Source organism: Notolepis coatsorum (genome assembly GCF_963971535.1).
Source record: "Notolepis coatsorum genome assembly, chromosome: 19".
Lineage (NCBI taxonomy): Eukaryota > Metazoa > Chordata > Actinopteri > Aulopiformes > Paralepididae > Notolepis > Notolepis coatsorum.
The window spans coordinates 53,561,953-53,578,556 of NC_140183.1; the positions used below are offsets into that span (position 1 = coordinate 53,561,953).

Below are 16,604 nucleotides of genomic sequence, written 5' to 3' on the forward strand. Positions count from 1 at the left end.
AAGTAAGTGGTAAGAACTTGATATAATATTTTTGATGTGCTGTGTGACGAAACTGATGAAAACCCATTCCTACCCCATACCCCCCCCCCCCCCCCGCTTGTCCCCCATGTCTATCATTAGTTTATTGCCATGCTCAACGAAGCCAGTTCTTTCTCCCTTCCGTCCATGTTTTCCAATAACAATCCAGCACCTCTGTTATTGATTGAAGGATCCCTCGAATCGACTGTAATTCCTTGTGTTTTCTTTTTTTCTTTTCCGTTTGTTTGTTGCGCACGTAAACATCAGACTTGAAAAACGGACGATGTGGGTTGTATTGTTTCCTTTCCCCGGAACGGAATTGATACCAGCAAACCCCCCCAACCCCTCCTCCCCTATCCCCAACCCTACCCCTCCCCCAAAAATCCTCCGCCATTCAGATAATCACATCGGTGATCGATCTCGTCATACCTGCGTCGCCGACGCCGCCATTCTGAGTTGCCCGTGTTTGGTTAGTGTGCTGATGGTGTCGCTTGTGTGGTTAATGCTGGCGAACCTGGTGATCCCGTCGATGCCATTGTCTCTAGTCTCAGGCAGCGCCCCCGACACGTGGCCCAGCAGGAGGCTGCTCTTTCGCCGCGAGGCGCACACCGTCACGGGAACACGGGGGTCATCCCAGTGGTGCAGCTCAGGCTGTCCTTTCCCGGGAGTCGCCGGTCGTTGTAGGTGTGCATGTTGATCACTGCGTCCGTCTTCGCAGCCGCCGCCGTCTGCGCCTGGGGCCTGTGCTTCACCCGCCTCTCGCAGGTGAACGACAGTCTGATCTCGTCCACCATGGCACTGCACAAAGACCTCTGGGCGCAAAGGGAGGGGGAGGGGGAGGGCAGGGTCGGGAGGGGGGGAAAGAGAGGAGCAGACACAGGGGGTAAATGCCGTAGCTTTAAATGGGTCTGACAGCAGAGAGTGTAGAGGGTCTCTAAAACACTGTGTTAGAACGGAACATTTGTGTTGTAGTGTTCTTTTTTGTGTGTGTGTGTGTGTGTATGTGTGCCTGTGAGTGTGCACACACGCATGCGTGTGAGTGTGTACGTTTGTGTGTGTGCACCCATAGCTGACAGCAATGTCAAATCACACCACCACATGCATCCCACGCACTCTGTCAGAGTGATCACAAGTGTATTCTCCCCCATTACCTACAGTACATGAGCAATGCCTGCAACAACCCACTTCGCTGCATAACTCAAAATTGGTGATTTGCAACAGTAGAGATTCATGCTATTCTGACATCTGCAATGACTAATAACGGATTAATTCTCTACGCTCCAATTTGCAATTATGCCTGTTAAAATAAGCAAATGTTGCGTTCCTATGGCCAAATAGTCCTGAGGATTAGCAGAGGGCATAATCCTTTTAAAGCACGTTTGAACTAAAAGCCACGGACAGAGCAGAGATTTGGTTTAGAGGCTGTGTGGAAGAAAAAAAAAAAATGTGCACGGTTAGCAACATCACAGCCAAAAGTGGAAATACTGCGGCATGGTCATGCTGGACCTACAAAAGGCCTTCGACACTGTCAATCACACCATTCTGATTGACAAGCTAAAAGCAATTGGTTTTGATAGTCTATCAGTGAGCTGGATACAATCCTACCTGGAGGGGAGAGAACAGATGGTGGAGGTAAACGGTACCCTACCCCCCCCCCCTCCCAGTGAGCTGTGGTGTTCCACAAGGAAGCATACTAGGATCGCTACTGTTCCTAATTTATGCAAATGACATATGAAACGAAACTACAGGGCGATTCATGGAGGACATCTACCTGCTCGCGTTCCGCCGTCTTCCTCAGCTTGTAGACGAATTCGGCGATGGCCACGAAGACGGAGAGCACCAGGCCCGACGCCAGCACGATGAATATACCGCCCAGGTTCTGGATGCCCATGGGGCCCGTCTCACGTCGCTCCTCGTCCTGGCAGCTGCTCCCGCTCCACCACTTCTCCTTCAGCATGTGTAGGCGCCCGTCCTCCAGGATGCCGAGGATGGCTATGGTGATTCTGTCCCTGTACGGGGAGCCTGCACACAACAACACATGGCTTGCCTTGACTTTGGTCCCTGTATGGAGAGCCTGCACACAACAACACGGCTCACCTTGACTTTGGTCCCTGTACGGGGAGCCTGCACACAACAACACATGGCTTGCCTTGACTTTGGTCCCTGTACGGAGAGCCTGTACACAACAACACACGGCTCGCCTTGACTTTGGTCCCTGTACGCGGAGCCTGCACACAACAACACACGGCTCGCCTTGACTTTGGTCCCTGTACACAACAACACACGGCTCGCCTTGACTTTGGTCCCTGTACGGGGAGCCTGCACACAACAACACACGGCTCACCTTGACTTTGGTCCCTGTACGGAGAGCCTGCACACAACAACACACGGCTCGCCTTGACTTTGGTCCCTGTACGGGGAGCCTGCACACAACAACACACGGCTCGCCTTGACTTTGGTCCCTGTACGCGGAGCCTGCACACAACAACACACGGCTCGCCTTGACTTTGGTCCCTGTACGCGGAGCCTGCACACAACAACACACGGCTCGCCTTGACTTTGGTCCCTGTACGGAGAGCCTGCACACAACAACACACGGCCCGCCTTGACTTTGGTCCCTGTACACAACAACACACGGCCCGCCTTGACTTTGGTCCCTGTATGGGGAGCCTGCACACAACAACACACGGCCCGCCTTGACTTTGGTCCCTGTACGGGGAGCCTGCACACAACAACACACAGCTTGCCTTGACTTTGGTCCCTGTACGGGGAGCCTGCACACAACAACACACGGCTCGCCTTGACTTTGGTCCCTGTACGGGGAGCCTGCACACAACAACACACGGCTCGCCTTGACTTTGGTCCCTGTACGGGGAGTCTGCACACAACAACACACGGCCCGCCTTGACTTTGGTCCCTGTACGGAGAGCCTGCACACAACAACACACGGCTCACCTTGACTTTGGTCCCTGTACGGGGAGCCTGCACACAACAACACACAGCTTGCCTTGACTTTGGTCCCTGTACGGGGAGTCTGCACACAACAACACACGGCCCGCCTTGACTTTGGTCCCTGTACGGGGAGCCTGCACACAACAACACACGGCCCGCCTTGACTTTGGTCCCTGTACACAACAACACACGGGTCGCCTTGACTTTTGTCCCTGTACGGGGAGCCTGCACACAACAACACACGGCTCGCCTTGACTTTTGTCCCTGTACGGGGAGCCTGCACACAACAACACACGGCTCGCCTTGACTTTTGTCCCTGTACGGGGAGCCTGCACACAACAACACACGGCTTGCCTTGACTTTGGTTCAAATGTGAGCCGCCAAGGCTCGAGTATGATTTAGGGGGAATTATGAGATCAAAAACATGCGTCATGGTTACCACAACGAGAGGACAATTATTGCACGGTCACATCAAACTCTGTCATACCTACTAAATCTACAACCTACACACCGGAATAGCTTTCAAGAGAGAAATCTATATAAATGCAGATGCAGAAATATCTATGTTTTTATTTAATTTTCATATTTCTATTTTTGGACAGTCCACGTATTTGCAGTTGTAAATATTTGCAGTAGATCCATATCACTTGGAAGTGTGAACGTGGTACTTGACTGTAGCCCACATAAGTAGCCTTTAAAAGGCTCTCCAGCACAGACACACAGGGAAGATGGCGCCCAACAGTCCACTTTATTGAAGAGGGCTGGCAAGATGGTACAGAGCAGAAGGAATTGGCTGGCGTGTCAGAAGCTCTCTCCTTAGTGTGTGTGTGTGTGAACAAACTCCTACGCTGTCAAGTAAACTACCGCTACTACATGTACTTGTGTAATTTCCCCTTAACTCATTCCCCGCCATCGACGAGTATACTCGTTATTGGGCGCCAATCGTTGAACGCCAACAATGAGTATACTTGTTATTTGATCGCTATTACTTTTATTCGATATTTCTATTCATTACAGGCGCACAGAATCAGGGTTAACATGGGGAATCCTCATGAGAATGTAAAAGTGCAATACGGGCCGCATCACGCTAGACGGCGGTATCGAGCACCCTTTCTACCCTTGTATCTTTCTCTGTGGGACAGCCCCAGGTCTCGGGTTTAATTTTTCCTTGTTGGGCGAGGCGAACGGTTGTCCCGGTTCCATCGAAGCGCGTCAAATATCTCCGATCCATATGTTGTGGTGAATTATGCTGTTGACGAAATGGACATTGGATAATACCAGATGGCGATCAAACAATTGGAATATTATTTTTGGAATACTCCCGGCCACAGGTAAGGGTGATTTGACATCGATATTGGCTTTTTTACCGATACCGATATTGTCCAACTCTTAATTTCCGATACCGATATCAACCGATACTGATATATGCAGGGTTTCCCCCCCCAACATTTCAGGTAATTAACATTACATATCTCTTGTTGTGGAATTAACACAACATTATGTATACTTTTGACAATACATAAAATCAGAATTTGTTCTTACTTGCTTGCCTGGGTAAATAAAGGTTATAGAAATGTAAAAATAATTTTTTTTTTTGAAAACCGATACCGATATTTTCCGATATCACATTTTAATGCCGATATCGGCCGATAATATCGGTAGGCCGATAATATCGGATATCCCTAGTTTTTAGTGTTCAATGCGAATGCCGTTACTGACAATCAAATAATCAGAAACGACCCCCCCCCCCCCTTTCATGCATTCATGATGGAACATAATAGCTATGATCTAGATTTGATTTCGCGATAATAGCATATACAGGCAAGACATGGCAACGTGTATAGTGGAATCGACGTATAGGGCTTTAACTCAGGATTTCATGAATTACCCTAGACTGCTCTAAAACCATACTTATATTCACCACGGTATAACACGGGAACGTATGGATGGAAAAATGTATTCTCTCTCACATATTGAACGATAGATAGGTGATGTCAAATGGGCCATAGTATTGTATCCATAGCTATAATATAGAATATAGTTTTTTTGTTTTGTTTTTTTGATCCACTTTTTCTCCCATTTTCTATTTTTACTCCCATCCCAATTTCGTATCATCCAATTCATCCCTCCCCTGTCACGAACGCTGTTTCTTGCCTCCCACAAGCCGGCTGCAATGTGGACTAAGTCATACATAGCACAAGTCCCCTCCGGTACTTGAGGTAACAGCAGTCGCATCTTTTCACCTGCGCAGCTCGATCTCTCAGTGTCGAGGAGTAACGCGTGGGAGGCTCACGCTGCCCCCGACACTTCCTGATTCTACTGCGCAGGCGCACCAACCGACTTGTAGGAGTCGCTTGTTCACAACGTTCGATCCCCACCCTTCAGTTTTCCCTCCCCGTAATACGGCCAATGTGTATTACTGCGGACGACCAGCTAAACTGAAAACAATGTGGAGAGCTGGATTCGAACACGCGAATCCTAGCGTCTCCACACTGGTGGCGAGTGCCTTGCCCACTACACCACCTAGCCGCCCCAATATAGAATATAGTTATAGCTCTACAAACAAGGTGACTCAGTCCTATATTTTAACGTGTGGCAATGTGACCACAGGGCGATGACTAATCCCCGGCGGTCAATGAGTTAACATATTGAATAAATAATATCATATTGTTGTCCCCCCCCCCATATTTGTTGGTCTCTTTTAGAAATTAGAACAAAATATTAATTGAGAAAGGTTGATAAATAATAACATTTTACTGTGTCTGTGCAGCTTCGTACTTATCCACGGTGTCCATGGAAACGATGATGAGCGCAGCCATAAAGGTGTGGTGTCAGCTGTGCAGCCACCCCTGCTCCTAGGCCTAATTAGCTTGGCTAAGGGCAGGTACAGTTGCTTAACTCAAGCCATGCCCACACCCCGTTCACCCTAAAGTAGTGACAACAGTGCAACAGTGCAACATACCATCTTTAGATAATGAAGATGGAAAACATTATTCATCCAAAGAACAAAAATTATGGATGCAATTTTCTTTCTGGCCAGAATTTTTTTCCCATCTGCATACTAGCTACTGTAACTAAAGTTACTTTACATCAAGTTGATTTCCAAACGTTTGCATTTCAAAGCAGTTGCCTAATGTTAATCAATCATGTGGAATCAGTAGATCCTATGTGTCAAATACAACTACGACATGTCGTAGTTCAGCAATACAGGCGGGACTGGTTGTATTTGACATATTGATTCTACATATAAAGATAGCATGACATTACAATTGTGAGGAGCGAATACATATCAGCTTCAAATAACATTAGTTTGGGGAAGGAAACCAAACACATTTCACACCACAATAAACTATGGTTATTCATCTTGAGAAATCAATTAACAGTTCATCCAAGTCTTACCAAGGGGGGTGCCAATTCCGTAGCCTTTGCTGTCGATAATCCCTCCCACCTGCGTCAGGTTACAGTTGCTCTTGGTGATGTAATCGATGGTGGTGGACTCCATGAGGAGGGCGTAGTCTGACTTGAGCACCCTCTGGATTCCATCTTCAATAGACTTCACCAGCGATGTGCTCGGCTTGCTACTCATGAAGGCCCACATCTTCTCAAAAGTGGAAACCTTTGATTTCTGCGAAGGGACAGAAATAGCATGTTACACAAAAGCGCCTTTGGATCTAATTTTGAACAACTCTCTCGGTGTCGGTATAGAAGAACATGTGGGTAAAAACAACAAAAACAACAACACAACAACAAACAAAAACCACACACACACAGCAGTGCCTTGAGAGATGTGGAGATCAACACCTCTATCACAACGAGTAGACCCCTTTAAGAAAGGATGAATGACGTCTTCATGGCCCAATGTGTTGGCGCTGAAAATAAATACTGTTAACCTTGAGAACCTGTTATTCCTCCTCTCCATCGCTGGCCCAGGACAATCGGCAGAATAATTGTACAAAGATGGGAATTTATTGGATGTTTGGGCTGAAAAAAACCATCAACCGATAACACTCGCTAGTAAACTCAGCGGCTTTCGGGGATCTTTTAATGGTCTTTTTAAACCTGGCCACAAACAGATTTATAAGATGAATCGTTTAGATCTTATAGGTCACTAGACGGAAGGGATAATGTGTTTTAGAGCACTGGGCAAATCTACTCTTGTCAGAATGGCTGGGGGGAGACAGAGGGGGATAATAGAGTCCCTTGCATCAGACTATGTGATATTTCACGCATTTCTTTACAAGAGGGTCACATTAATACCATATCTAATCCTAGATAATTACTGTCTCAGTCAGGACCATGAGGCATTGCAAATCACCAAGGATACTATTATAAGCAGCCCTCCATTGTTGGGGGGGGGGGGGGGGGTTGTTTCAAGGGATGCCTAATTCTGGCGGGATGAAATGTGAGATGTTCTGATAAAAAATTTTCCTTTCCGATCCGATTCCGATACCTAAGCTTTGGGTATCGGCCGATACCGATACTGATCCGTTACCAGTGCATACATTAAAAAAATAAAAAATAAAAAATAAATTATATAAATTATAATTTTTTTTTTTTTTATATAGCTACTGTTTTTTTTTTTTTTTTTTTTTTTTTATCTTTTTCCCCCTCCATTTTCCTCCGATGTTCTCCCATCCCAATGTTAGTCGTATGCCAATTCCCAATCCCCTTCCTGGTCGCTGCGCACTTACCCCCCACAGTCAGATCATCTGGGAGAGTGGAGGCTATCACGTGCTTCCTCCGACACACGTCCAGCCAATCAACCGCTTCTTTCCACCTGGCAGCGCGGATCCTCCCTGAGAGGGCGTAGCGTGTGGAAGGATCACACTATCCCACTCAGGTCCTATCCGCGCTTAGCAGGCGCCCCGACCGAACTGTAGGAGTCGCTGTTTACAACGACCCGGACCCACCCCGCCAGCTTCTCCCACCCTCTAATACAGCCAATTGTATTAGTGTGAACGGCCAGCCAAGCTGGTGACAACCCCGGAGCTGTGAGCTGGATTCGAACAGGCAAATCCAGCTCACAGCTCCGGGGTTGGTGACGAACGCAATCTCCGCTACGCCACCTAACCGCCTATACAGCTACTGTTTTATATATACTGTTTTTTTAGTAATAACTAGAAAGTAATGGTATTTATTCAACAACAAGTGATTGTATAGATTTGTATTAGTATCATTAATCAATGAGTATGGGGCTGCAGCACTGCAGATATACCCTACACCAATGATCCACACAGACATTATTTGTTGCTGCACTTGCTTCGAGAAGGCTCCGTTGAAGTAGCAGAGGATCTGTTGTGATTTTTGCACAATAAATATTCAACATTCTCTTTTGAGACTCCGCCTCAGACTCTTATCATTTGGCACTAAAAGCTAAACATTGTCACCGATATGGCTGTCCGCACCATGTCATTAATTGTGTACGCGAGGTGGTTCAGTGACGACGCTAACTAGGTTAGCTAGCATGAGCTACCGGGAGATGGAAAGACTAACGTTACTGGTGAAAATGTGATTTACGTTGGAATACTCCTTTGCCAACTTGCTGTACTTTGCTTGCAGGTCAGCAGCCATTATTGCTGGATTATGAATAGCCCCAACTTTAGCCAAGGTAACGTTATGGCTAAACCTTTAACGTTAGTTAACGCTAGCTTTCGGTTAGCTGTTCAATGCTAATAACACAACCAAGCTAACCCATCAGAGCTCCCCGTCAACACCGCTCTGTCGGGAGGATGGCATTTAAGAAAGTATCTGCTGTTAAAATGACACTTTGACACTTTAATTCACGGTCGGTTAAACACACGTTTGTTTTATAATGCTCACAGCAGACCGCAGTGTTGTTGATAAATTACGTGGTATCGGAGCGCAAAATTAGAGGGTATTTGCCGATACCGATACCAGCATTTTAGGCAGTATCGGCAGCATTTCCGATACTGGTATCGGTATCGGAACAACTCTAATTATTATGGTGGCGTTAATGAAACATCCAATTATAGATCAGGTGCCGCTCCATGACAAGTTGTTCTGCTGTAAAGATCCGGTGCTGCCGCCCGCTCGTCACTCTCATCAAGTGATTTGAGGAACACTGCAGCTCGTCTGTGCGGCTACTCCTCAAGCCTCCTCTCCTCCTCTCCTCAGCTGTCAGCCAGGCTCGTTAGCCCTCTCTGTCCTAACAAGCGGGAACGAAGGCCAGTTGAGCCTGGCAACTCTGACAACGTAATTATAGACACCTGGTTCTCCCCTCGTTTAATAACGCCGCAATCATCAAACGTAAGTAGAATGGAGTATTTGTGTATATTTATTTATTTAGTCACTCGACAATAAGTGAAGGTTGTTTTTAGCTCGAAAAGGTCAATGAGACCATGTTCCCGTATGTACCTCTTCAATGTCTATTAAGTTACAACACGGTGACACCATAACAAGAGTGTACTGCTGTGTACATGTTATAGGCTAAAGCGGTTACACTTGTGATTTGCAAGTAAAAGGCCATTTTCAGATCATCACATCGTGTTACAAAACAGACTCCATTTTGTACCCGTGAGATTAATAATCACACACTACAATCCAAGATACATTCCAATTCCAGAGTGCAATTCCAGCACACCCAGGGTACTCTGGATTAAATGTCGATAGAGATTGGCAATACATGGCTACATCGTCAAGGCGGGGGGGTGGGACACACACACACACTCTCACAGTCAACAATATTACATGCAGTATTTATGAACTATTCAAGTCAGAATTTTTAAGCATTAAAATCTGGGGCAATCGCCTTGGCTGGAAGATTTTCTTCTCTCTAGCAAGTCAATGTCATAAAAGTATGGACTTTCCCCTGGGTTTCAACAAAATGTGCAATGTTTTCATTTTCTTACACAGTGAAACTGTAACTCAGTTACATGTGTTATTCAGCACGATAGTATCACCAGCCATTGCATCCAAGACAGAAAAGTCAAAATAATAAAATAAAGTAAAAGAGCCTGTAGCCAAAAGCTGAAACTTGGAATAAAAAAACTCATTATGGAGGAACACATTAAACAGTGTAGAGAAGCGGAGAAGCTAGATAATTTGCTTTTGCTGTGGGAACAAATATTATTAATTAATAATATATAAAACACTTTATGGAATGGTATTGATTCTCTTCCCCTTGGGGAGTAGCAGCTTGCTGTAAAGTGAAAGAAGTTTTTTTGAAAAGTCGACTAAAAAGTTATGATTGACCATCTTGCCTCAGTTCTTCACATAGCGTATGCAACAGTGTACTGTGTGTGTACTCAGCATGCTTCAGCTATAAAGGCTCCTTTCACACTGTGCAAAATAGCTGATTAAATGGAATTAATTGCTGTGTCCTTTTTAATCTCTGCCATTAATTCCTTATTTTTTTTGCATTCAGATTTGCCTATCTGGAACACCATATCATTGACAAACTGTTTAAATGGATAGTTCTGATATATATATATTTTTTTTTTAACCCTACTGTAGGCCTATTTCTTTCTGACCAATGATGATGTTGATCAGTAGAGTCTCAGCATATTCCGCAGCGTGGCTACATGAGTAGAGCTCCGGACCCATGATCGGAAGATCACCGGTTTGAGCCCCGGTCAAGGCCATTGTCGGAAAGTGGTGTTGTTGTCCAGCAGGGGGCACTCTGTCCTCTGGACTTGTCAGTAACAATGCCCCTGTTACGGTGATAGGGACACTGTACAGCTGCAAGTGCCTTCCTTTGGATGAGATGCTAAACCCAGGTCCTGACTGAATTTGGTTGTTAACTCATTGAACGCCAGTCACGAGTATAGTCGGGTTAACTCACCGACGCTTGAGCGCCAATCACGAGTATAATTTTTTTATAAGGTTTTAATCGTTATTTCTTTTATTAGCGATATCCATTCATTTTCATCCATCCAACCCGATGTTATTGTTGGGAATGGGTCTGAGCTCGCAAAATGGCAAATACCGCCGCCTATCATCTCCCGGATGGTATTGCACATCATTGGATTGGATTGGCTGGGGATGTGCATCAAGAAAAAAAGTCCGGTCCGGGTTTTGCTTCTCGGGCATGCAGTATCGTTGTACCATGTTGACTGGGGGGACTGGGAGCAGCGTGGATTATGTGTTTTGGACTATAACGTTGGATCAATGGACGCGATCGATATTTGGAATGGCGAACAGGAATTGGATTAATATTTTTGCAGAACATCTGATGTGAGGTAAGGACTCTATGTTACCAGTATTGGGTTAATCAGATGTTTTTTTCATAGCGATCACAACGTGTCTGTGTGTGTGTGTGCGTGCTGTTGGCGCTGAGCAAGGCACGGATAAGCAATTTTTCAGCCCGCTTGTGTATCGTGCATAAGGACACATATACTATCGATAATCTAGCATTTATTTGAAAACTATTCATAAATCAGCCGAAAAATTACAACGTGTTTTGAGTATTCCACTAAAGGGCTATTATCGCGTCTTTCTCTGGAATTACTAGAAATATCCAAAACTATACTCATATTCAAAACGGTATAAACGGAAATGTACCGATGAAAAAACAATCCGTTTCGTACATGTTGACTGCAAGCAAGTCATTGATAAGCGACGGGTGTATTAGACCCATAGCCATAATTTAAGATATATTTTAAGCACTCGCAAATGTCCCCGTCCTCCCATTGATTAAAGCGGTGGCGTAATAGCCCTAATTTGGTCATATGGGCGTGGCGTTCAATGAGGTAAAGAACCCAGGGCGCCTATCGGAAAGAGTAGGGGGTCCCCCGACGTTCCTGGCCAAATTCCCAATCAGGTCTCTGACATCAAGGCCACCTAATCATCCCTCCCCCCTTATTTGGCTGGTATCAATCCCTGTCTCCTGAGCTGTTCAGCCATTGTGTAGTGTGATTGTGCCTGGCAGGGCTTGTTCTAGGCATAGGCAGTATAGGCAAATGCTAAGGGCGCCACCACCCAGAGGGGGCAACAACAAAACAATTATTTTATTTTTTATTTTTTTTATAATTATTCTTTTAATTTTTTTTACTAATACTACTAGTTATTTCAAAATACTGAAGTCTTATCTATAGTACAGGTCCAACATCTATAACAATCCCATGGAAAATGAGTGTTTTACAATGGCTCATTCATTTGGACGGCGAGTGAGAAATTCTCCAAACAAACAACTTCTTCGTCTTCTTCTCTCCCTTTACCGTATGGAACAGAATAAACTGTGATGCAAGGGGGCAACAGATAAAATCCTGCCTAGGGCAGCCAATTGGTCAGAGCCAGCCCTGGTGCCTGGTGCCAGTGTATGGCAGCCATTGATCCTACGTAGCCCAAGGTTGGGTGCTACCAGTGGTGGTGAAGGAGGCCATTTCCATCCTACATTGTGGGGAGTGCTTTGAGTGTCTAGAAAATCGCTATATAAATGTAATGATCATTCACATTCCATGCTGATCCTCACACTAGCTCTGGCTAGTTAGCCACAAATCAGTGCAAAGTCAATGGGGACATGCTCCTGTCTGTACAAGCTGACTGAAGCTCGATCAAAATGTACACCTACACTTCAGTGACGTGTGGGTTTGGTTTGTGGGGTTTGGTCAGCGACTTCGGGTCATTGAGAAGTGCTATATAAAATAAATGAATTATTATTATTATTATTATTATTATTATTATTATTATTATTATTATTATTATTATTATTATTATTATTATTATTATTATTATTATTATTATTATTATTATTATTATTATTATTATTATTATTATTATTATCCGGAGCTACAGTAGTATGAGGAATAGCATGAATTGTGCTGAGAAAGGACTCTACCGATCAATATCATCATTGGTCAGAAATAAATAGAAAACTAAAATCAGAACTATCCCTTTAAAGGTGCTCTACTCATTCACATCTACGTCTTGATGATTTCCTACCATACCTTGAAGAAGGACATGGTGGCCCCGTCTTTGACAACGCCATAATCAATCTTAGTCTGCTTGGCGATGTCGTCTGCTGAGTCCACGGGCGAGTCCATCCTCTCCACGGTGAGGAAGGCCGCCAGGTTGGCCGTGTAGGAGGAGATGATGATGAGGGTGAAGAACCACCAGATCCCCCCGATGATCCTGGTGGACAAGGCCCTGGGCATCAGCTCCGAGCCTGCGGAGAGAACACCAGGAGAGAGCGTCAACAATACATGTATCCTGGTGGACAAGGCCCTGGGCATCAGCTCCGAGCCTGCGGAGAGAACACCAGGAGAGAGCGTCAACAATACATGTATCCTGGTGGACAAGGCCCTGGGCATCAGCTCCGAGCCTGCGGAGAGAACACACCAGGAGAGAGCGTCAATAATACATGTAAGACATGAGCATATACTGTACGGTCATTGAAGAGTGGTACAAGGTTGCTTGCTTTTTCATCCCATCATATGGTTGGCATCCCGCTTACATAAGGAAACCGGATTCCCTTTCATTTTGCCTACTGGTGTCTACTGTATAGGCTACACTAGATATCACAGATCAGAATGTAACTTTCCAGGGAGTCTTCCAATGGATTCCAACGTCTTCCTCAAGCTTCCTTATTACTTCAGAACAGGCTTCCTCATTACATCAGAACAGGCTTCCTCATTACATCAGAACAGGCTTCCTCATTACATCAGAACAGGCTTCCTCATTACGTCAGAACAGGCTTCCTCATTCCATCAGAACAGGCTTCCTCATTACATCAGAACAGGCTTCCTCATTACGTCAGAATATGAGCGGTCCTGAACTGACCAGTCACCGCTGATGGCGAAAATGATTGACCACCGTTGCCAAGGAGCGTCTGCTCCGAAAGTGATCCCAGACGAGCGCTGACAGTGGGGGAAGGTGACACATGAAGATGAAGAAGTCCATTGTTTTGACTAGAGCATCAAAATGAATGACAGTGGTCATTTTGGATAATCATGCCGAATTCGTACAGACATTACAAAAACCTTTGTAAAACATTCATTTTCAGTGGGATTTTTATAAACGTTGGACCTGTACTACATAAGACTTCAGGCTATGGCAACATTATGCTGGAACTTAAAAACAGGCAAAATATAACAATTAAATCATAAACATAATTGTTGTGAAGGGCCAGATTAAACCGAATATATATATTTATTTATATATATATATTTAATTGTATTTGTATATTCTCTAATATTCCCTGATATCCCTTGTATATTCCTTGTACAATATGCATTGAATATCCATTCTAGCCTACTGAACATCCCATAATAGTCTCCATTCTACTATTGGTCGAGACCTTGGTGCCAGGCTGCCATACCCCTCAGACCCAGTTCAAACGTACCGCTCCACATGTACGAACAAGTCCTAGTTCCGCGTAGGAATCTGGCTACCGCACCACTAATGGGACTATTTGTTCATAGTGCGTATATATACTGCGCTACTAAAGTAGGACTTCCTTTTCAGTCCAGTTTCTTACCCTCCAATAGAGTCACAGACGTAAAGCCTCCCCGCGACGCCACGTGTGGGAGTAAGGCCAAGTTCGCCTACCATCGGTATTGAGACATCGTGTATATTAATATTTGAATAGTCATATTTGGCACTATATCGTCGAGTTGGACGTAGTCTATTAAGCTAATAATAGTCTGTTAATATATAGTGCTTCGTGCGGTGAGAATACTACCGTGGTCAGTACCCCATCGTTTCGGGCAGAGAACTGGCTGCTTACCCAGGGTGGTTGACCCCATGTGAAGCTGCACCCGAGGAGCCCCAGAGCCGACGAGCGAGTGGACCTGTATACCGGATTATTCTACCGACGACAGCCCGCCTTCCCAGGCACGGATTATGCTTTGTATACTTTGATTATTCCATGGATAAAGACCCCCGACACTGCCGTGTGTTGGAACCCCCCCCCCTGGAGAGGACGCAAGGTGAGGAGACGCTCTGCAAGACGAGGTCGCTTCACGTCTCTCCCCCGTGGACCGGAGAGAGCCGGCCCACAAAGAGTCCACCTGCTTTCATCTGTGGTCCAAGGATCGCCGGCGCATTGAACGGCACTACAGTGGGTTCACCTGGGATACCCTTGGCCGGACGAGGCAGCCGGATTCTACCCCCCCCCCCCTCCTACTCCTGTCGGCTTACAAGCAACCGGATTAACCCCCTCTAGTGTATCTAGTATATAATCATTAAAGTATCATTGCTGTTATTCCTTAACTATTCCAGGTCGTATATTTACCACCTGCGCCTTCAGAGATTGGACATTCTCTATTGATATACCGACGAATACTCTTTGCCATAAAAGTGCATACTATTTCAATTCATAAATGTAATTAAGTGATTAAGTGCTTGTTCTACACACCATCGCTGTGTAGAAATAAAGACCTGTTTCGACTTCGTACATTTGTGTTGGATCCGTTTCATCTACGTGAGAGTGTTTATGATAATATATTTATGCCGTGTACTGGGTGGCCGAATATTAAGTACAAAGGTAGTGGTAGTAAGTATCATATCTAGTAATACAGTCAGGGAATTGTACCCCTCAGTTACAATTGGTCCTTCGAGCCGGATGGTAATTAGTGTAATATTAATATAGTGTTATTAATATTGAAATGGCCTATGATGAACACTCCACGAAACGATCCTCCTAACCAACGCCCGCAGCGCGAACGACGGCTCCCTCAGTACTTAGAGGCTTACGCTGTCAGTCAACAACCTAGTCTTCTACTAACAGTAAACGCGGTAAAACTAGAAAGTAAAAGTATGTCTAACCCCAACGCCCAGACTACCCCGACCATAGAGGCCCCTACGGGCTCTAATGTAACTGACCAAGTTCACGGTGGGGACCAGTGGGAACCAGACATGACTTCACACCCCGCCAGTACTGAAGAAGTAGTCCCCGATGAGTCCCGGGAGGAATACAACGCTACCGAGAGAGAACTCGGCACGGAAGAAGACGGGGAGAGCACCGTGGAGATAGAACTCCAAGGCTCCGTAAGGAGTACCCCGAGGGAAGGCTCCCCTATACAACCGCCTTCTCCCAGCGAGGCAGAGAGGACCCTACAGCAGGCCTTCCTCATCAGCCTGAACGCCGCTGCTGAACGCGACCGACTGCAGATCCAGCAGCGAAGCGAACACGAGCAGATACGTCTAGAAATAAGACGCATTCAGATGGAAGAGAATGTGGCCCGAGAACGAGCCGGTGCTCAACGGGACGCAGCGCGCGACAGACAGCAGTCGCAACTAATAGAACAGCTGATCAGACGGACAACACCCTCTCCCTCCGCCAGAGGCTCCAGGAACTCGTCTAGACACACCTCCAGGGCGGCATCCCCTAGCCGAGTAAACAACCCTGAACTTGACCAACAGACGAGGTCTATACCCCCCACAGACCACCTCCCCCCACCGGTCCAAGCGAGACCTAGCAACCGGGAAGGAGCAGCATATCCTGTGGAGAGGCTAAACCAGAGACTACAAGCACTGGATGACCTAACTGAAGACGAAGAGGAAGAGGAGGAGAACCACGCCCGAAGACAGCACAGTACTCTACCGGACCAGGAGGCCCGGTACAGCCCAGGCTATACTCCCGCGGAGCTGCGCTACAGACCCCCGACTCTATACCCGGGTGAGCACGACGCACGACCCGCACCGAGGAACAGCACCTGGACAAGCGGGCCATGGTA

General features: G+C 46.0%; 1 protein-coding gene across 1 annotated transcript in view; it reads right to left on the minus strand.

The window, feature by feature from the left end:
- Positions 1-629: 629 nt before the first annotated feature.
- The window catches only part of grik3 (glutamate ionotropic receptor kainate type subunit 3), a gene marked incomplete at both ends in the record, with an annotated part of 377,990 nt that continues 362,015 nt past the window's right edge, over positions 630-16,604 (minus strand). The window contains 4 exon segments of the mRNA XM_084336312.1: positions 630-830; positions 1,790-2,040; positions 6,370-6,595; positions 12,876-13,093. Coding sequence (XP_084192438.1) covers positions 630-830; positions 1,790-2,040; positions 6,370-6,595; positions 12,876-13,093 — 896 coding nt within the window.